Raw genomic sequence first — 22228 nt, forward strand, 5'->3', positions numbered from 1 at the left:
CACTCACTGACCTACAGTACAGTAACAATAACACCTAAAGAAACATATGGCTCAAAGGAGGAAAATAAACAGCTGCCCTCGGGGGCGGACCTCCCCCAGGAACCACCCCTCTACGCCCTGTGATGTCACTTCCTGTCAGCACCCGGAGTCCTACTCATTAACTCACAGCATTGCTCTGGTTCGCTAGCCCCGCCCCATCACTCTCCTAACCCCGCCCCTAATCACTGTTTAGCCCCACCCCTAACTACACCCCAGTCCCACCCCCAAGAAAACCCTAACCCCACCCCTAAACATCTCCTAACCCCACCCCTAAACAACTCCTAACCCCGCCCCTAAACATCTCCTAACCCCACCCCTAAACAACTCCTAACCCCGCCCCTAAACATCTCCTAACCCCACCCCTAAACAACTCCTAACCCCGCCCCTTAACATCTCCTAACCCCACCCCTAAACAACTCCTAACCCCGCCCCTTAACATCTCCTAACCCCGCCCCTTAACATCTCCTAACCCTGCACCTTAACATCTCCTAACCCCGCCCCTAAACAACTCCTAACCCCGCCCCTAAACAACTCCTAACCCCGCCCCTAAACAACTCCTAACCCCGCCCCTTAACATCTCCTAACCCCGCCCTTAAACATCTCCTAACCCCGCACCTTAACATCTCCTAACCCCGCCCAAACCATTGCCTGCCGACACCCCCAAAGCAACCAGGGTGTATCTCTGTTACTCGTGTATTTGTATTTGTTGAATGCGTATGTGTGAGTATACGTTCGTGTGTACATGTGTATGTGTGCATGTATGTATGTGTGCGTCTGTCAGTGTGTCTGATCATTTAAAGACAGACATGCATTTACCAGAGATACAAGGAAGGGTTTTCAGACACACACACACACACACACACACACACACACACACACACACACACACACACACACACACACACACACACACACACACACACACACACACACACCTCCAGATGCTGACAGCTTACAAAATAAGCAGAGGCTATTCTGGCAGAGGCCTGGTGGCGAGGGCGGGGGGGGGCGTAATACGCATAATAAACGCTGAGACCAACAGGCCTCTCTCTCTCTCTCTCATTCCCTGTCTCTCTCTCTCTCTCTCTCTCTCTCTCTCTCTCTCTCTCTCTCTCTCTCTCTCTCACTCTTCCTTCTCCATTTCTCTCCCCCCTACCCTCTATGTCTCTCTCTCTCTATCGCTCTCTCTCTCTCTCTCTCTCTAGGAGGGTGGTGTGAAAGGGGGCAGGGCTTCATCGCTGGGAGTGGGCGTGTCCTCACTGGGAGTGGGCGTGTCCTCACTGGGGTCCAGGCTGTCCTTGGGACTGGCTGTGCTGTCGGAGGGGGGCGGAGTCGACTCGGAGTGGGGCGGGGTTTCGGGTAAGCTCTCCTTCATCCCATTGGCCACGACCTCTTCGGCGGGCTCCTCCTCCTCCTCTTCCTCGGGCTCCTGGACGAGGGCGGGGCTGAGAGGGCGGGGGGCGGGGTCGGCCCTGCGGGGCCCCTCCCCCAGGGAGGGGCTCTTCTCCACCAGCCTCCACTGCATGACGCTGGTGTCCTTCCCGCCGGTGGACACCAGGTGGCGGTCGTCGTGCAGGAAGCTCACGTTGGTCACATGACTGCTGTGGGCGCTGTACTTATGGCTGGGCGCCTGCAGGAAACAGGAAACAGGAAATGAACCCGTCAGCCAACTATATCTTATATATCTATCTATCTATATCTATCTATATGTATATCTATAAAGACAAAACAATCAATAACAGGCAGAGGGACACACTAGTAGAGAGACAGACAGTCACACTAGGAATCTGAATAGTAGAGAGACAGACAGACAGACAGACAGACAGACAGACAGACAGACAGACAGGTCTACCTTTGCCCTGGAACAGGGGTAGGCGAACAGGTGAACTTTACAGAAGTCGTCAGCGAGGGCGATCACCCTCCTGCTGTGAGAGCGAATCAGAGCGTTGATGTCCGTCCCATCAGATCCCTCCGGCCACACCCCTAAAGAGGATGTTATTGTTAACATTGGGAGGCCACACCCCTTCACAGGACGTTACTAACATGGGAGGCCACACCCCTCACAGTATCTCATTATTAACATGGGAGGCCACACCCCTCACAGTATCTCATTAACATGGGAGGCCACACCCCTAAACAGGAGGTCATTATTAACATGGGAGGCCACACCCCTAAACAGGAGGTCATTATTAACATGTAAGACCACACTCCTAGAAATGATATTATATTTGTGAGCTTGGACAACACACAAACCCAAGAATACGTTCCACACTGACCCATGTCACCAAACACACACACAAACATGCGCAAACCCACACCCACACACGCACACACCGAACACGTGGAACCCGAGCACGCAGGTGTAGGTCGCCCAGTCGATGTCTTTGCACTCGGAGCGGTTCCTGATCAGTTTACAGCCGTTAGGAACGTCCCCTATGGAGAAAACACAGTTAGCAGGCTAACATACCTAGCACGCTAACACACCTAGTACGCTAAAACACCTAGTACTCTACACATCTAACACGCTAGCACTTCTAGAACGCCAACACATCTAACACGCTAAAACATCTAGCACGCTTACAACTCCATCATGCTAACACATCTAGAACGCTAACACACCTAGCACGCTACACATCCAGCAGGCTAACAAATCTAGTACGCTACACATCTGACATTTGTGTCCCTCGAGCTGTCTGCAGGACCTCTGGTTCTTGGTGTCCCTCCAGCTGCCTGCAGGACCCCCGGCTCTAGGTGTCCCTCCAGCTGCCTGCAGGATCCCTTGCTCTAGGTACTCACAGTAGAGGATCTCGTAGTCCCCGGAGTTGGACATGATGAAGTTGTTGTCAGGAGACCAGTCAAGGTGGGTGATGTAGCTGGAATGTCCCTGAGAACAGATAATCAGGCAGGGATATGAACACACACACACACACACACACACACACACACACACACACACACACACACACACACACACACACACACACACACACACACACACACACACACACACACACACACACACACACACACAGTGACAGACAGGCAGACAGACTCACAGTGCACTTCCCGTAGCGGGTGTACTTGCGGCCCTTGTCCGTCACGTTGTAGAGGTAAATGAAGTTGTCATGGGAACCGACGGCCAGCAGCGCTCCGTCTACAGGGGGCGGAGCCACACACAGGAAGTCCTTAAGGCGGCGTGGTCAGTTTCAATGGAACCCCGGAGCGGTAAGGCCCCCCCTTCGTTAGGTCTGACCCCCCCCTCGTTAGGTCTGACGTCTGACCCCCCCCTTCGTTAGGTCTGCCCCCCCCCTCGTTAGGTCTGACCCCCCCCTTTGTTAGGTCTGCCCCCCCCCTCGTTAGGTCTGACCCCCCCCTCATTAGGTCTGACCCCCCCCCTCGTCAGGTCTGACCCCCCCCTCGTTAGGTCTGACCCCCCCCTCATTAGGTCTGACCCCCCTCGTCAGGTCTGACCCCCCTCGTCAGGTCTGACCCCCCCCTCGTCAGGTCTGACCCCCCTCGTCAGGTCTGACCCCCCCCCTCGTCAGGTCTGACCCCCCTCGTCAGGTCTGAGCCCTGCGGGCCCTCTGACGGCCTCTCAGCTGATCCTACAGGAAGTCCTGCTGCCTCCTGCTCCCCAACCCGGGGTCACAAGGAGTCACCCGGGGTCTACACCGGGTCACACGGGGGTCACCCAGCGTAACCCGGGGGTCACCCGGGGTCACACGTGGTCCACACGGTCTGACCATGGCTTGGTTGCCATGGCGCTCCAGACAGGAAGTACTAAGCGTTTTGGCTCCACCCACCTACAGAGTAGCGCATGACGGACAGCTGCTCGTTGCCGTCGGTGTGGATCGCCACCAGGTCGGTGGTCTCAGCGTCCAGAACGTACCACCTGGGGGGAGACAGGGGGGTCATTAAGCCCTGGGCTGTCCTAGCCGGGGCTACCGTTGGCCCGGGGCTCAGCAGCGAAGGCTGTGAGGGTTGTATGAGGGTCAGAGCCATGACGGCCGCTCTAGAGCACTACTTACTTTCCAGAATGGGTTCCTATGGCAACGACTGCGCCACTGGGATGGAAGTCTGCACAGTGGCCGTGCTCCTGAAACAAAGGACGGGTACCACGGTAACTCACCCCTCATCATGGGTCCCACGGTAACTCAACCCTCAATAGTTACCGTGAAATCTAATTTTCAATTGCGAATCTTTGAAGTGCTTTAGTGTAGCGTTTGGTCTGCCTCACCTCCACCAGGCGGGTCCACTCCAGGGAGTGGTCCGCCGAGTTCCACATGCACACCTGGCGGTCCTGAGCACAGGTGAGGAACAGGTCCTTGAAGGGGTGGGAGGCCAGCCCCCACAGCTCGTCTGTGTGGCCCTGAAACACAAACAGCACGTTGTTCATCCTATGGTCCACACGTAGCACCTCGTTAACCACCTCGTTAACCACCTGGTCCACACGTAGTGCATCGTTAACCACCTGGTCCACACGCAGCACCTCGTTAACCACCTCGTTAATCACCTCGTTAACCACCTGGTCCAGACGTAGCACATCATGCTAAAACGGTTCTCGAACCGGTACTTAAAAAAACAAAACCGCACACACGTCTGTCTTTCTGCTGTTTCACAGCAGAAAGACAGCGGACACTGAGTTGAATGGCAACGGTGTTTGCTAGCCTACTTGATATGCAAGATTTACGGTTGGCATTAAATTGCTGCTGTGAGTGCTGTGACTGATTTTTTAAATACAAATAATTACAAATAATAATTACTCGTTGAAAGCAGGCAGGTACGCAGCTATGCTGCTCGTGTGTACACTTGCGTGCATGCCGCAACATTGTGCTACTGCCAAAGTCATGTTAAGTAGGCTACATAACGCAGGTCGTAGTCGTACCATGCGTGTTTAGGCAACATTGAAAAGGGTCCCGTCTGAAACAGTGTCACGCAGCGCAGCGTTCTACCCGGTATGGCGGTATATAAAAAAATCATATCGTAACGAAAATACACACCGTTATTCGGTGTGACCTGGTATACCGCCCAGCACTAACACAAGTTGACGCCGCAACACCATGTGGGCGGGGCAGGGGGCGTTAAAAAAAGTCAGTCACCGTTATGAGGCACCGAAAATGTGCATTCTTATTCGATTTTTATGAATATACAACAACGCTAAATTACGTGCAACCGTTTACGTCGGAACCGGTTCCCTACTGGAACCAATTTTCGTGCTCAACCCTACTCGTTTAACACCTGGTCCACACCTGGCAACTCGTTAACTACCTCGTTAACCACCTGGTCCAAACCCACCACCTCGTTAACCACCTGGGTCCACACACACCACCTTGTTAAGCACCTCTTTAACCACCTGGTCAACACCCAGCCCCCTCGTTAACTAGCTCGTTAAACACCTGGACCACACCTAGCAACTCGTTAACTACCTCGTTAACCACCTGTTCAACACACAGCATCTCGTTAACCACCTCGTTAACCACCTGGTCCACACCTAGCACCCCGTTAACAACCTGGTCCACACTCACCACCTCGGTCCACAAGAAGGACGTCGTTAACCGCCTCGTTAACCACCTGGTCCACACGCAGACCTGGTTAACCACCTGGTCCCCAAGCAGGACCTCGTTAACCACCTGGTTCACACCCACCACCTCGTTAACCCCATCGTTAACCACCTGGTCCACACGCAGGACCTCGTTAACCACCTGGTTCACACCCACCACATCGTTAACCCCATCGTTAACCACCTGGTCCACACACAGCACCTCGTTAACCACCTGGTCCACACACAGCACCTCGTTAACCACCTGGTCCACATTCAGGACCTCGTTAACCACCTGGTCCTATGTCTGGGTACCCACTAGGTCCTGGGTCAAGGTTCAAGGGTCTCACCTGGACCTCCACCTGGAAGCCGTCGTTGAAGGTTCCTCTCAGCAGGAAGTTCCTGGAGGTGCCGACCAGGAACTCCTCCCCGCGCCCCTCGGCCACGGCCCGGATGGTCCCGTACTGCTCCGGGACCTGGGGCGCACAACACATTGAGGACCGGGGGAGGGTACCCCCCTCAGGTCGGAGGGAGGGGTCCTGGGTGTGTTCATGTGTGTGTGTCTGTGTGTGTGTCTGCATGAGTGTGCGTGTGTGTGTGCGTGTGTGCGTGCATGAGTGTGCGTGTGTGTGCGCGTGTGTGTGTGTGTGTGTGTGTGTCTGCATGTTTGAATGTGTGTGCGTGCGAGCCTGTGTGAACCTGTGTGTGTGTGTGTGTGTGTGCCTGCGTGTGTACCTCTATCTCCCTCTCGGGGTGCAGGTCGTGGTCCCAGAGGATGATCTTGCGGTCCTTCCCACCGCCGGTCAGCAGGGTGCCGTTCCTCATCTGACACAACGTGAACACACTGCCCTCGTGGGCCTTGACCTGACGCACAATCTGGTAGGCTGCACACGCACACACACACACAGAGGCACACACACACACACACACACACACACACACACACACACACACACACACACACACACACACACACACACACACACACACACACACACACACACACACACACACACACACACACACACACACACACACACACAGAAGATACAAGCTTTAATGGTGATCAGTCGACCCACTCAGAAAGCTCCTGTCATCATTGAGTGATTGTTCAGGAGGCAGACGACATCACAGAGCGGTGCTGATGGTGGTATCCTAGCAACAAGCGTTACACACACTTTAATATACACAGACCCTATGAGCACTACACACACACACACACATGTTGAAGGGGGTGAACTAGCATTCACTTCTGAGTCTTGTTGTGATAGTTCCTCACTTAGCCAACAGGGGGCAGCAAACTACAACTCAATAGATATATACAGGAACGCACGACAGACAGACAGACAGACAGACAGACAGACAGACAGACAGACAGACAGACAGACAGACAGACAGACAGACAGACAGACAGACAGACAGACAGACAGACAGACAGACAGACAGACAGACAGACAGACATAGACAGAGAGAGAGACAGAGACATGGTAGGAGCCCACATGGCAGGAACCTCTGCAGACTAATTGTTTTTGTTCCTGACATCTCCTCTCCACTGAGGGAAGATGCGTACTGATTACCATCCGTCCACCGTCCACCCCCCCCCACACACACACACGGGGGGTCTGGTACCTTTGGGCCCCTTCCCTGAGGGGGGCTCGGTAGCGCTGCGGGTCCAGACCAGCAGGATCCCCCCAGAGTCTCCGGTCAGGATGTCCCCCGAGCTCAGGAACGCCAGGCACTGCACGAACTTAGGCTTGTCGTACTTCTAAAAAAAAAGATAAAAAAAAAAGATACAATCTCAATTTGCCTCATATTGAAAATAACTCACATTTGTAACACAGCTTTTTTAAACGAGGATCACATCTAAATCAAGAACCAACCAGAGGTGAGCGTGGTGTAGCGCCATGTGACGTGGTCATGTGACCCGGTCATGTGACTCACCCCGAAGATGCCCTGCTTGCGGGCGAGCGAGCTGCCCCCCCACAGCCAGAAGAAGATGTGGGACTTCCCGCAGGTGACCAGCGTGTGGGGGTCGGTGGGGTGGAACTCCACCCACAGCACCACCTCATTGGTCGTCTGCCAATCACAACACACCGTCAGGCCACACCCCTCACCACAAAACACGTTCTGTCACAAACTCAATGGCTGGGCGGTCAATTGCTTCTGAATGGTTGACAACGGGACCAGCTGATATCATTGCACCAATATGAGCCAATCAGAAAAGACTAATATATTAAAACAGCAATACAGAAATATCGCAGAAATATAGATTTATCTGACCAATCGCTAGATGTTTATAAGAGTTCAGGGGATAGCTGATAACAATTGATGACAGTTAATGACAGTTGATGACAGTTGATGACAGTTCAGAATAGTTGATAACAGTTCATAGAAGTTTAGAACAGTTGATAACAGCTTCCAATAGTCGGCCTCATTGTGTATTTACTTTGATCTCTGCGACCTTGCTCTTCTTCTGCCAGTCCCAGACGGTCAGCATGTGGTCGTTACAGTCATCAATAACACTGAGGTGGTGGCCGGAGTCCTGCGCACACACACACCCACACACACCCACACAGTTAGAATACTAAAGAGTCAAACCTTGAGCGGCTGTGCTGGGCTAACGGCTATGACTGGCTATACGCTAAGCTAGTTTAGGAAGCAAGCCTTGACCCAAAGGAAGTGACTGGCAGAGCCCAGCCGTTAGCCCAGCCGTTAGCCCAGCCGTTAGCCCAGCCGTTAGCCCAGCCGTTAGCCCAGCCGTTAGCCCAGCCGTTAGCCCAGCCGTTAGCCCAGCCGTTAGCGCTGGATACTCACCGCCTTGGAGAAGGCTAGCGAGCCCACCCCCCTCTCGAAGGTCCCCAGACCCAGGATCTGTAGCGTGGACAGACTGACGCTGTCCCACACACGGACGTGGGGCTGCACGGCCTGCACACACACACACACACACACACACACCTCATCAGTTATCACGGCCATGTAACCACGACCCATTGATCAATAATTCCAGAGACGGTGGGGCGGGGCTTACGCGGCCATCCTTGTCCACGCCGGCGATCTGTCCTGTAGCGATACGGATCTTATCTGGATGGACGGCAAGACTGGGGCGAGCGAGCGAGAGAGAGAGAGAGAGAGAGAGAGAGAGAGAGAGAGAGAGAGAGAGAGAGAGAGAGAGAGAGAGAGAGAGAGAGAGAGAGAGAGAGAGAGAGAGAGAGAGAGAGAGAGAGAGAGAGAGAGAGAGACAGAGACAGAGACAGAGAGAGAGAGATTTTATTTATTTTATTAATTGAATCTATTCTAGATATTCTACTTTATGTTTAGTGTATCCATGGCAGGGTGAGCTGGGTGCTAGCCCGCTAGTTTTAGCCACTAGTCCGTTAGCGTTAGCCGCTAGCCCCACTAGCGTTAGCCGCTCACCACTTGACACAGTCGGTGTGGCCCAGGTAGTGGCGCTGGGTGCGCTCCTCATGGTTGAACAGCACCACCACGGAAGCAATGAAGTACACCACCTCCCCGGTGGGCAGCAGGCACACGTTGGCCCGGCAGTCCCGCCCCCGGTAGCCGTACCTGAGCCCTGCTAAGGAACCACTTCCTGCCACACATGAAACACTTCTGGACCGGCCAATCAGAGAGGAGCCAGAGAAGGCAGACGAGGGGGCCGTGTTCAGAACCATGTCAACTACTCTAAGTGTTAAGTGGAGGTCAGTTAAGGGTACGTGGAGGTCAGTTAAGGGTTACTGGAGGTCAGTTAAGGGTAAGTGGAGGTTAGTTAAGGGTAAGTGGAGGTTAGTTAAGGTTACTGGAGGGCAGTTAAGGGTAAGTTGAAGTCAATTAAGGGTAAGTGGAGGTTAGTTAAGGGTACGTTTAAGTTAGTTAAGGGTAAGTTTAGGTTAGTTAAGGGTAAGTGGAGGTTAGTTAAGGGTGAGTGGTGGTAGTTAAGGTAAGGATACACCCACTCCAGCCTCAGCCTCTCTGGGGGAAGCTCCGCCTTCACGTCGTCGTAGTTCTCCACCTCCGCCGGGAAGAACATGGTGATTGGCCGGCCGCGCATGAACATTTTGATGTGGTTCCCCTCTGCACACACACACACACACACACACACACACACACACACACACACACACACACACACACACACACACACACACACACACACACACACACACACACACACACACACACACACAGTTAGAAGGAGAGGTCTATGTCTATGGATTCATTGACTTAAGACAGAGAGACAGACAGACAGACAGACAGACAGACAGGCAGCAGGCAGCACAAGGGGTTAAAAATAGCTTCAAACCAACAGAAGAAGGAAGATGCCATTCAGATGAAGCTGGGTTTAAATCAACGGTTTCAAGGTAGATTTGGTCTCTCATGCCTGAACTGAGGTGAAGCTTGGATAGCAGTTAGCTTGTATAGCAGCCTAGCTCGGTTAGCGCTCAAGCTCGGACAGCGGTAAGCTTGCAACGGCTGCAAGAGAAAAGTGAAAAGTTTTTAGAGATAGAATGAAAAGGTTTGCCTGATCGAAGTATAAGTTAAAAGTTGCGGTCGGGTTTGAAAGTTTAAAGAAACCAGAGGTGGGGAAGTTCAAGCAATCATTCAAAAGCCTTGGCCTCTATAGGCTGCTAGTCCGGTAGCCTTAGCCTTGCTAGGCCGATAGTCCGGTAGCCTCAGCCTTGCTAGGCTGCTAATCCGGTAGCCTGCTGTTATGTTAGCATCAAGCATTTGCCACTTGCTGTTGAGTTAGCTTGAGTTAGCTTGCTGCTGCTGCCACACTCACCTGCTTGGCTGTTCTTCTCACGCGTGGACATTTTAGCTTAAGGGATCCAGACAGAGACAGTTTCACTCTCACATACGGCAGCTAAGAGCTCATGTGCTCTCAATGCTGTTGCTACCAGCACACACATATATACAGTAGCTAATGCTAACGACATATAGTTACTAATGCTAACGAAACTCAGACATATTGTTACTAATGCTAATGCTAACGACACTCAGACATATAGTTACTAATGCTAATGCTAACGACACTCAGACATATAGTTACTAATGCTAACGACACTGCTGTCGATGACATATACACACAGGGCGAACCCTTCATTCATTCATTCAGAGGAACCACCAGAGGAACAAACACCAGATCATTGACCTGGTGTTTGGATTAACTCTAAGTCATCATACAATGAAGACGATGGTACGAGGAAGGACATAGTTACCTTGGTTCACCACAGGATCTTTGTGTCTGGGGGAAATTATATCACGTTAGAAACAGTTATTCACTCTGCAATATTAATTCTATTTATTATAGATAATTATTACATGACCACCGTTGGGATATTTTGTTTCGGATCATATGTAGGTGCTAGAGGAGCATGCGTATGTGTTTTATATGTATTAGTAATGTTACGCATGTGCATAACGTGTGTATAACATGTGTGTGTAACATGTGCATTAGGGGTGCGTATAGCTTGTGCGTATTTGATGTGTGTAACATGTGTGTGTATAACATGTGTATAAAACATGTCTGTGTAACATGTATGTATAACATGTGTGTAACATGTGTGTAACATGTATGTATAACATGTGCGGTACCTGTCGCTGTTCTTCACCACCTTGGCCAGCAGCCTGGAGGTGGAGGCCGCCTTCACCAGCTTGCTCCGCCCCTCCTCCCCCCCGTCCCAGGTGCTGCTCTGAGAGCGCTCCATCCCAGAGGAGCGCTTAGCACTGGAACCCCTGCACACACACACACACACACACACACACACACACACACACACACACACACACACACACACACACACACACACACACACACACACACACACACACACACACACACACACACACACACACAGAGAGAGTAAGTAGGGCAGTAGAGATACTGTAGGGAGATGTGGGAGAGGAAGAGGAGGAAGATGCCCTGGGTTGTCATGGTGACACGTCTTAGTGAGATTGGATTGGACAGTGAGGTCACTAGAGTGAGGTCACTATCTAGAGTGAGGTCATCCTCTAGAGTGAGGTCACTAGAGTGAGGTCACCATCTAGAGTGAGGTCACTAGAGTGAGGTCACTACCTAGAGTGAGGTCACTAGAGTGAGGTCACTACCTAGAGTGAGGTCACCCTCTAGAGTGAGGTCACCCTCTAGAGTGAGGTCACTATCTAGAGTGAGGTCATCCTCTAGAGTGAGGTCACTAGAGTGAGGTCACTATCTAGAGTGAGGTCACCCTCTAGAGTGAGGTCACTATCTAGAGTGAGGTCACTATCTAGAGTGATGAAACAGAGATATTTTTTTCTTCATTTAAATATTCTCACTTGTGTCACATGACGCCAGAGCATCCCTCAGAGAGCGTAGAGTAGCTAGCGCTAGGTGTTACTAGCACTAGGAGTAAGCAGAGCGCTAAGTGTACCAAGCGCTAGGTGTTAGCAGAGAGCTAATCATGCTAACAGTCAGAGAGGACGTCTCACAGGGGAAACAGTTAGCATGCAGCAGCCGTTAGCTAGAGAGAGAGAACATTAGAGGAGCAACCAGGAGGTCAGGGCTGGTAATCACACCGCTAATTAGCTGCTAGTTAGCTTAGCAGGAAGAGAGAGAGAGCCAAGAGAGAGAGCTGGGAGAGAGAGCGTTCAGCTCAGAACATCTAACCATCAGTTGGGAGTGAGTGACAGAGAGAGAGCGAGAGCGAGAGAGATAGCGGTTCATTAGTAGTGATGGTTGGAGGTAGCTTGTTGTTAGTCCTGTGAGCCTGAAGAGGGTCAGTAAACAAGGCTAGCTGTAGAGTAGCAGTAGAAGAACAGTTAGCGTCATGATGAAGCTAGCTGTAGAGTAGCAGGAGAAGAACAGTTAGCGTCGAAACAATGCTAGCTGTAGCTTAGCAGGATAAAAACTGTTAGCGTCAAGACGATGCTAGCTTTAGCGTTGCAGGAGAAGAACAGTTAGGATCGAGACAATGTTAGCTGCAGCGTAGCAGGAGAAGATCAGTTAGCGTCGAGACGATGCTAGGTGATGCTAGGTGAAACCTTTTGAGGGGGGAGGGGCCTTTGATGGAGTCCGCTGATTGGCCGGCGGCCCGCTGGATCTGGGGGGGGTGGGGGGAGGAGGGGTGGCTTGGGGAGGGGGAGGGGGCGGGGGAGGCGGCGGAGGAGGAGGAGGCAGCGGCGGGAGAGGCCTCCTGGTTCTCCTGGATGCCCTCCATCTGGGGCCGGCCCGCCTCCTTCCTCCTCTCCTCGACTCCGCTGTGGAGGAGAACCAAGAGGTGTTAGCATGAGGAGGAGCAGGAGACTAGAGGAGGAGGAGACTAGAGGAGGAGGGGACATGGGGATGAGGAGACGAGAGGAGGAGACATTGGGAGGAGGAGACAAGGGGAAGAGGAGGAGACATGGGGAAGAGGAGACGTGTCCTCAAGTGGCTATGAGCTAATGGCTACAAGCGTCATGGCTATGGGCTATTTGGCTAGAAGCGGATAAGCGTTATGTGGCTAGGTACTAAATGGCTAGGAGCTTTGTGGTTAGGAGCTAAGTGGCTAAGAGCTAAGTTCCTAGGAGCTATGTGGCTAGGAACAATGGGCTAGGAGCTTTGTGTCTAGGAGCTATGTGGTTAGGAGCTAAGTGGCTCGGAGCTAAGGGGCTAAGAGCTAAGTGGCTAGGAGCTATGTGGCTAGTAGCCAAGTGGCTAACAGCTAAGTGGCTAACATCTAAGTGGCTAGGAGCTAGGTGGCTAAGAGCTAAATGGCTGCGATCAGAGGAGTGTAAGGGTCACAACATCAACAACAACAACACAACATCAACATCAACAACAACTTAACACAAACAACAACACAACATCCACAACACAACGTGCGCCCGGTCCAGAACACTGTCTGAAGACTGAAACATGATTAATATGAGGTCACAGATCGACATCCAGAGTCTGGAGACAGGAACCACCAGAGGAACCACCAGAGGAACCAGAGGAACCACCAGAGGAACCACCAGAGGAACCAGAGGAACCACCAGAGGAACCACCAGAGGAACCACCAGAGGTACCAGAGGAACCACCAGAGGAACCACCAGAGGCACCACCAGAGGCACCACCAGAGGCACCACCAGAGGAACCACCAGAGGAACCAGAGGAACCACCAGAGGAACCAGAGAGGAACCACCAGAGGTACCAGAGAGGAACCACCTGAGGAACCACCAGAGGAACCACCAGAGGAACCAGAGGAACCACCAGAGGAACCAGAGGAACCACCAGAGGAACCAGAGGAACCACCAGAGGAACAACCAGAGGAACCAGCAGAGGAACCAGAGGAACCACCAGAGGTACCACCATAGGAACCATCAGAGGAACCACCAGAGGAACCAGAGAGGAACCACCAGAGGAACCACCAGAGGAACCAGAGAGACCAGGGGAGGGTCCTGAAGGTCCTAGGAGGTCCTGGGAAAGGACCATGACCCGGAAGGCCGGGGACATCCTGGTAAAATCGTGTAGCATCTTCATATAATATAGAACTCCATGTAGTGTGTGTGTGTGTGTGTGTGTGTGTGTGTGTGTGTGTGTGTGTGTGTGTGTGTGTGTGTGTGTGTGTGTGTGTGTGTGTGTGTGTGTGTGTGTGTGTGTGTGTGTGTGTGTGTGTGTGTGTGTGTGTGCGTGTGTCTGTGTGTGTGTCTGTGTGTGTGTACCTCTTGGCGGCGGAGGACAGTGTGTCCTTGCGTGTGACGGATACGGAGGAGGAGTCCCGGGGCCGGTGGGCGGGGCGTCCTGCCGGCCCTCCGTTGGAGATGGAGGACAGGGAGTAGGCCTCGCGCAGGGGGGTCCCGCCTGGGGGAAGGGGGGCACAGGGGGTTACCAACGTGGGGTTAGCACATGGGGCTAGCCTCAGTGGGTAGCATCACAGGGGACCACAGGGGCTAGCACCGTGGCGTTAGCACCAGGAGGTTAGCACCGTGGCGTTAGCACCAGGAGGCTAGCACCGTGGCGTTAGCACCGGGAGGTTAGCTAGCACCAGGAGGTTAGCACAGGGAGGCACACCCACCTTTCCCCGGTTTCTTGGCGGAGGCGGGGGTCTTGGCCTCCTCAGTGGCGGCCAGGCGTCGCAGCACGTCGGCCAGCGCCGCCTTCAGCACCATCAGCTCGTCCTCCTGCTGCTGCACGCGCAGCTCCAGCGCCGCCAGACGCTCCGTCACGTCCGACGCGCTGTGGCCCGACATGCTGTCGTCTGGGGGAGGGGGCACAGCGTCAGCACCGGGGTGTCACCGTTGTGACCGACACAAAAACACACTGCCAGGTGATGCAGTACTACTGTATGTTCTATAAGTACTACTGTATGTACGTCCTGGCACCTCGCTGGCTAGCTAAATGCCCTCAATTTAATTGGGACATCACTCAAACTTCGAGGACATATGGACCACAGTTTGAAAACATGGATGAAGAATGCAGGCTAATGAACAACGGATCCCAGAGCCCTTAGGTAAGAGGGTCGGGAACACCTCCACAAAGCTAGAGGGAGCTGGTGATCGCACCAGCATCCTTCCGGGCACCACACCACCTCCTCAGACACCCCAGATACTCCTCAGAGTGTAGTAGCAGTACAGATATAGCAGGGGTCGGCAACCCTAGGCACGCGTGCCACCGCTGGCACGGGGCATCATAATCATTGCCACACAACAACAAAAAATTATTTATATATTTTTTTTATTATTATTATTAATAAAAGATTTCACAGCACAATGCGGCAGAATAATCATTACTAGCGATTTTTTTTGGCACTTTATTCTGTTTTGGGCTATTCCTCCCAGTGCAAATGTTTAAATTAGTTACAGAAAGCAGTGTTCTGAAATGGGATCAATTAATAGTTTTTAAACCTATGTTGTGAGTAATAGAGAAGAAAATATAAAAAGTAATGTTGCAAGTGGCCGGTATGCATCGCCTTCACATGGTTTTGCAAATCTGTACATGTCTTAAAGATATTGATGTGGATGGTTCCAACATTCTAATTTTTTACATTTCTCACAGTGCAAATATGTTTTTTTTTTTATTGATGCATGATTGTGGACTACATGGAAAGAGTACAAATCCATGTCTTCTGGAAATGCTTTTGGTCGCTGTGTCATTATGCAGCTTAATTTTTATATATTGTTGCTTAAGGCACACTCATTAACGCTAAAATGTCAAACTGGCACTGCATGTTGAAAAGGTTGCTGACCCCTGCTCTATAGTATGAGTAACAACAGATACTCCTCTATAGTAGGAGTAACAACAGTTAAGATAAAAGTATCAGTGGGGATGTCATAATGACACAACCAGGACGTATGATGTCATGATGAAGCAAGGAGGATTTATGATGTCACAAGGATCCATGATGTGATGATGTGATGAAACGATGATGATGATCTATGACGACACACTGTTTCTGCAGTGGTGTGTGTGTGTGTGTGTGTGTGTGTGTGTGTGTGTGTGTGTGTGTGTGTGTGTGTGTGTGTGTGTGTGTGTGTGTGTGTGTGTGTGTGTGTGAGCTGAGGAATGAGGAATGTTACAGACCACTGTGAGATATGACAAGTACAGGGAACACACACACACACACACACACACACACACACACACACACACACACACACACACACACACACACACACACACACACACACACACACACACACACACACACACACACACACACACACACAGAGCTGCCAAGTAAAACAAACGGAAAATAATGTTTTCGATAAGAAGTTCTACAGACAGGAAATGAGGTCACACCATCTCAGCCAATAGTTCAATAATTTATGACCAGGAAGTGAGCATTTTGACTTCCTGTGTTGTTATGCCACCGTGCAAGGAGCTTACACACCGTCAGAGCCAACTAGCACGAAGCTAACACATAGCCAGACCCAGCTAGCAGAAAGCTAACACAAAGCCAACCCCTGCTAGCACAATGCTAACACATAGCCAGACCCAGCTAGCATGAAGGTAAAACATAGCCAAACACAGATAGCATGAAGCTACATATAGCCAGCATGAAGCCAACAGTCACTTTTTATAAAATCCTCTGGCAGATGTCTAAATATAAATGAATGTGTAGGTTACTTTATTCTATTTGCCACGGGACCCCATCTGGAGATGTCATCAGATTATATATATATATAAATATATAGACTCTTGGGTGTGTCTCCAGTAGTCTTTGAAGTTACTAATGATTTCTACAAGACCGGTTGGGGCAGATACACACACACACACACACACACACACACACACACACACACACACACACACACACACACACACACACACACACACACACACACACACACACACACACACACACACACACACACACACAAGCATGACAGTTTGTGGTAAGCGAGGACCTGCAGCAATCAGCCTACAACCATCCTGTACAACCAGCCTGCAACCAGCCTGTACAACCAGCCTCTACAACCAAACTACAACCATCCTGTACAACCAGCCTGCAACCAGCCTGTACAACCAGCCTACAACCAGCCTCTACAACCAGCCTGTACAACCAGCCTACAACCAGCCTCTACAACCAGCCTGCAACCAGCCTGTACAACCAGCCTACAACCAGCCTCTACAACCAAACTACAACCAGCCTCTACAACCAGCCTGCAACCAGCCTGTACAACCAGCCCATACAGGCTCATATTTAAGTTTGCATTTACGTGTGTGAGTGAGTATTGTTGCCACCCCACATTCCACCCAGATCTGGTTCCAATTATCTCTCCCTCTCTCCCCCTCTGTCTTTCTCCCTCTCCTACCCCCCCCCCCCCTCTCTCTCTCCCACTCTCCCTCTCTCCCTCCCCCTCTTCCCATGCAGGTTGGATTGTATTCTTCAAATAAAGATTCACAATAATATAAAAAGGTATAGATCATTGGAAAACAAATAAATTCTAAATATTGCTCAGCCAATATATTATGGCTTATTATTTCCCAAATAGTTGTGATCCATCAAACCTATTCAGCTGTGATGTTTTCCCAGAGAGTGTGATGTGTTGCCCAGTGGTGGTGTTCTGCCCTCATAGTGGTGGTGTTCTGTCCTCATAGTGGTGGTGTTCTGTCCTCATAGTGGTGGTGTTCTGTCCTCATAGTGGTGGTGTTCTGTCCTCATAGTGGTGGTGTTCTGTGTCCCCATAGCCCAGTGCTGGTGTTCTCCACCACAGTGGTGTTTTTCTATGGTTTTTCTGGCGTCCACACCCTCCGCTCCCTTCATGGGCAAGCAGCTTAGGGGAAGGCCCATCGTTACCTGGAAAGCAGGCTGATGCTCATTCAGCAGGAGAGTGGACTTGGTCTCACCATAACATCTTTACATCTTGTCTCCCAACTCTCAGTAGTCTTTAGGTAGGACATCCTCCAGACCGCTGAGGTCAGTAGGTTTTAGAGGGAGGACAGGCTTTTGGTTGATGCGCTGGAAGGAGCGTCTTTTCTGCGGTTGCTGTTGCTGCCGTCAATGACGACCTATAAAGTTTACAAGCTGCGCTTCCTTTTCACACCTCCTTTCAACTCTGCAGGAAACGGATTCAAAGTGCTGCACATGGACTTCCTGTCCTACCAGATTCAGTTCAGGGTTTTTACACAAAGCTGAACTAAATCCCATCTGGGGTTCGGAACATGATGGCTAAAGACTGATGGTTGAATGAGTGAATGAGTGGTGACTCAGTGACTCAGTGAAGGGCGACACAGTCAGGGGTGAATGAGGGGTGACACAGTGACTCAATGAGGGGTGACACAGTGACTCAATGAGGGGTGACACAGTGAGGGGTGACACAGTGAAAGGGTGACAGTGAGGGGTGACACAGTGACTCAGTGAGGGGGGACTCAGTGAGGGGTGACACAGTTATGGGTGACACAGTGGTGGAGGAGTGAGTGATGAGCCAAAGAGCGGTCAGGGGAGGACAGATGAAGGCTTTGTTCCTCGTTGGGTTTATTGCTCCACACAGGAAGACCTTCGTGTGTGTGTACGTGCACGCCTCACTATAAATCCACACACACACACGGTCTTCACAGATACTTATTAAAGTCCATTCATATCAAAACCATGTCAGCACGCGTGTGTGTGTCTATGTGTGTGTGTGTGTGTGTGAGATAGAGAGACAAGTTTAGGCTAATGATTAATGCATCATTGTTTACATTGCAGGAGACAGACAGACAGACATATAGAAATGTTACTTTGAAACGGTTGCATGTGTCTACATGCCAGTTATTATAGGATAGTGTGTGTGTGTGTGTGTGTGTGTGTGTGTGTGTGTGTGTGTGTGTGTGTGTGTGTGTGTGTGTGTGTGTGTGTGTGTGTTTTAGACAAGTGTCAGCCTGTCACTTACTATGTTGCACATTCACAGTGCGTTCTCTCTCTCTCTCGCTCTCTCTCTCTACACTGTACCATGGTAGTACCCACGTACTATATACATAATACTACAGTACTAACAGAATACTACCGTCGTCCCTCAGTACTTACATAGTATCAAAGTACTACCGTGTGCGTGTGTGTGTGTGGGAATGCAGCCCACAGCACATTACTGATTTGTTGGTGACAGACAGCTAAAAATACCCCCCCCCCCCCCCAACCTCCCCAAGCAGATCAATGTAGCAGTGATCAGAGGTCAGGGGTCATGAGCCAGTTGGCAGCAGATAGCCTAGCCTAGCCTACCCCCTCCCTCTCATTCTCTATTGGTTCTTGGCGATGGAAAGTCAGGATTTGACCAATAGAATGCCACATGGCTTGGATTATGTTGAGTGACAGATGCCACCAACGAATCAACATGCAGAAAGTGCTGTCAATCAACGAAAACCTTTGCACGGATCCTGAATCCAAAGGAGCATCACGGAGACAGAGATCTGAGGGGCCGGTGGGGGTCAGAGGTCAGGGGTGACCTGGTTCAGCACGGGATCTGACCCTACCCTACCAGCCTGCAGTATACAGCTGGAGAGAAACCTCTCAGCCAATCAGAGAGACCCGCACGCACGCACGACACCTCACCACTCATTAACTACAGTTCAAAAGGCAGCGTTCAGATATTCTGCTCAAATGTCCATCTGTCTGCAAAATGAGGAAGAGAAAAGAAGGAGGCAGGTGTGTGTGTGTGTGTGTGTGTGTGTGTGTGTGTGTGTGTGTGTGTGTGTGTGTGTGTGTGTGTGTGTGTGTGTGTTGACACACGTCCACCATGTAGCTGATATCTCGAAGCATGATGCTTGATTTCACCTTTTATAGCCAGCATGCTCACCCGATATTGCAATGCATCGTGGGATACTTTATTGACTTCAAGTCAATAAAATCCCTCAGGTCGCTCTGATAATAATCCTACACTAGAGACCATGTTACAGTAAGGCCTTAGCATTAGCTTGCGTTAGCTCCAACACAGTGGCGCCTCTGATAATAATCCTACACTAGAGACCATGTTACAGTAAGGCCTTAGCATTAGCTTGCTTAGCTCCAACACAGTGGCGCCTCTGATAATAATCCTACACTAGAGACCATGTTACAGTAAGGCCTTAGCATTAGCTTGCGTTAGCTCCAACACAGTGGCGCCTCTGGCGGCCACACACATCATGAGCATGCAGAGTGTATGTGTATATGTTTATGTTTATGAGTGTGTGGCACCTGGCTTCGGACCAGTCTATTTTTAGTCTATTGACAGTTAAAAGTCAGAGTGTCTGTGATTGGATGCTCTGGGAGGAGGGGGGGGGGGGTCAACACGCCCAGTAGGGCGTCTTTGGCGGTAAAACACCCTACAAGAGCCATTATAAAAACATCTGCCCTCGAATATCTGATTGGTGGACTGCACATCAAATGGGTGACCCCAAGCCGATGGCATTGGTCTGAGGAGCTTCATCAAAACACTGCATAATATTCCTGGTGGACCACGATTGGTTAGAATCATCAGCCTTCCACCAATCACATTCAGTGGTCTGGTTTACGAGAAATGTAATTATATAATCTTAGAATTCCTGTTCATTATGAGAGAGAGCGAGGCCGAGAGCGAGTGCGCGAGAGCGAGTGCGCGAGAGAGAGAGAGAGAGAGAGAGAGACTCAGGTCGGTCTTGACCCAGATGGATATCTTGATCCAAGCGGTACTGATGCTGAAGGTGCTTCAGTGCTCTTCCTCTCCTCCAGGAGGCTGGACCGTCCTTTACCATGGAGACGGTGCCGTCCCAAGGGCCACAATGCCTTGCACCAATGCATTATTTGGCAGTTCAGTAAAACCAACGTTCAACATGACATCTGGCCTAGCTATGCTAGGCTGCGACACGGCCTAGATCCTTGTCAGATCCTCCTTCGAGGTCAAGGAGCATTGTAAGGAGAGAGCGAGAGAGAGGTTAGAATTAGAGATTATTATTGGATTATAATTACAGATTAGGGTTATGGGAGGGTGCCAACTGATTAAGCTTGATCTGGATTACACACACATTGCGCGCACACACACACACACACACACACACACACACACACACACACACACACACACACACACACACACACACTCTTCGGTTTCATTTGACATGATTTGCATTCTATATTGTCATATTATCTCCTGTATATCAGATGTTTCAGAGAGCATGGCCAGTAAGTCTTCAGACCAGTCAGTCTATCAGACAATTGAGTCTCTCAGAAAAGTGAGTCTCTGAGACCAGTGAGTCTGTCAGACCAGTGAGTCTGTTGGACTGTGACTACACCAGGCCGCTAGATAGAGGAGTTATTGTGTCAAATGACGGAGGAATCTCCACGCGCATCAATTTACAACGTGTTATAATGACATACATACACACAGACACGCACACACAAGCAAGCAGGCGCGCAAACTCACGCACACGCACGCACAACCAGACGCGCTGAATAAATCGTTTCCTGGGTCTTTGTCTGCCAGAACCGGATCACAGACCTGCCTGACGTCATGAGCACTTGAAAAACGTCATAATTCCCTGCATTGTTCGCAGCCCAAGGCTGCAGGCGCGAGGCTGCGGTCCAGCCCTGCGGGTCTGTAGGGTTCGAGCCCCGGGGGTCTAGAGGGGACTAGCCCTGGGGGTCTGGAGGGGTCTCACCGGACCAGTCTACTGACGCAGAGCCGACGTAGTAGCGTCAGTGCTGCGGGCTGATCAACAGAGCGGCGGGGTTCCCCGTGCATGTACACAGCAGTGACACGTGTCTGTCGCGGCGCGGCGGATGGCACGCATTCCACCGCCGTACGCCACAAACACAACCCGCCATCCCGCTGCAGTACCGACCCGCTTCACCCCTCGTACTCACCCAGACTCCCGGTGAGCCCGTCCATCGGTCAGAGATTCCCCCCGGCTACGACGGCTCTCTGGCGGATCTCCTTTATCGGTATCCGCGGAGGTTCGGCGGACCGTCGGCCTCGGCCCGGGCTCTTCACGCGGAGACGGTGGACGGTAGCTCGGCTCCACGCAGAGACCCGACCTCTCGGTGTTTACCGGCCAGTCGCGGTGAAATCTCGGTCCGAGACACGCTGCTGGCTCCCGGGGGGGGCCTGTTGATCACGTTATTTTCGCTTGACTCCACTACCACACACTCGCACACCAATGCCTTCCTTCGGTCTGGGGGAGGGCGACTCTCTGGCTTTCGCGTTTCCGACTCCGCCTGCTTTGGCAGAGAGCGCTTCCCCCGCCAGCGGACCGGCTGCCGAGTCCTGCCGCCTGCAGAGCGT

The 22228-nt window shown here is 51.4% G+C and overlaps 1 protein-coding gene across 1 annotated transcript; it reads right to left on the minus strand.

Moving 5' to 3' along the window:
• Nucleotides 1-631: 631 nt before the first annotated feature.
• On the minus strand, nt 632-22228 carry LOC130404559 (echinoderm microtubule-associated protein-like 4). Its single transcript, XM_056609365.1, has 24 exons — nt 21811-22228; nt 14590-14772; nt 14237-14375; nt 12596-12811; nt 11171-11311; nt 10795-10820; nt 10359-10394; nt 9526-9649; nt 8993-9142; nt 8607-8676; nt 8393-8503; nt 8025-8120; nt 7520-7654; nt 7208-7343; nt 6314-6462; nt 5929-6054; nt 4277-4408; nt 4068-4135; nt 3843-3931; nt 3096-3193; nt 2836-2923; nt 2374-2472; nt 1892-2022; nt 632-1669 (listed from the first exon to the last, which is right to left on the minus strand). The coding sequence occupies exons 1-24, from the start codon at nt 21833-21835 to the stop codon at nt 1241-1243; spliced, it is 2997 nt and encodes a 998-aa protein (XP_056465340.1). The 5' UTR covers nt 21836-22228; the 3' UTR covers nt 632-1240.

This window comes from Gadus chalcogrammus, chromosome 15 (assembly GCF_026213295.1).
Source record: "Gadus chalcogrammus isolate NIFS_2021 chromosome 15, NIFS_Gcha_1.0, whole genome shotgun sequence".
Lineage (NCBI taxonomy): Eukaryota > Metazoa > Chordata > Actinopteri > Gadiformes > Gadidae > Gadus > Gadus chalcogrammus.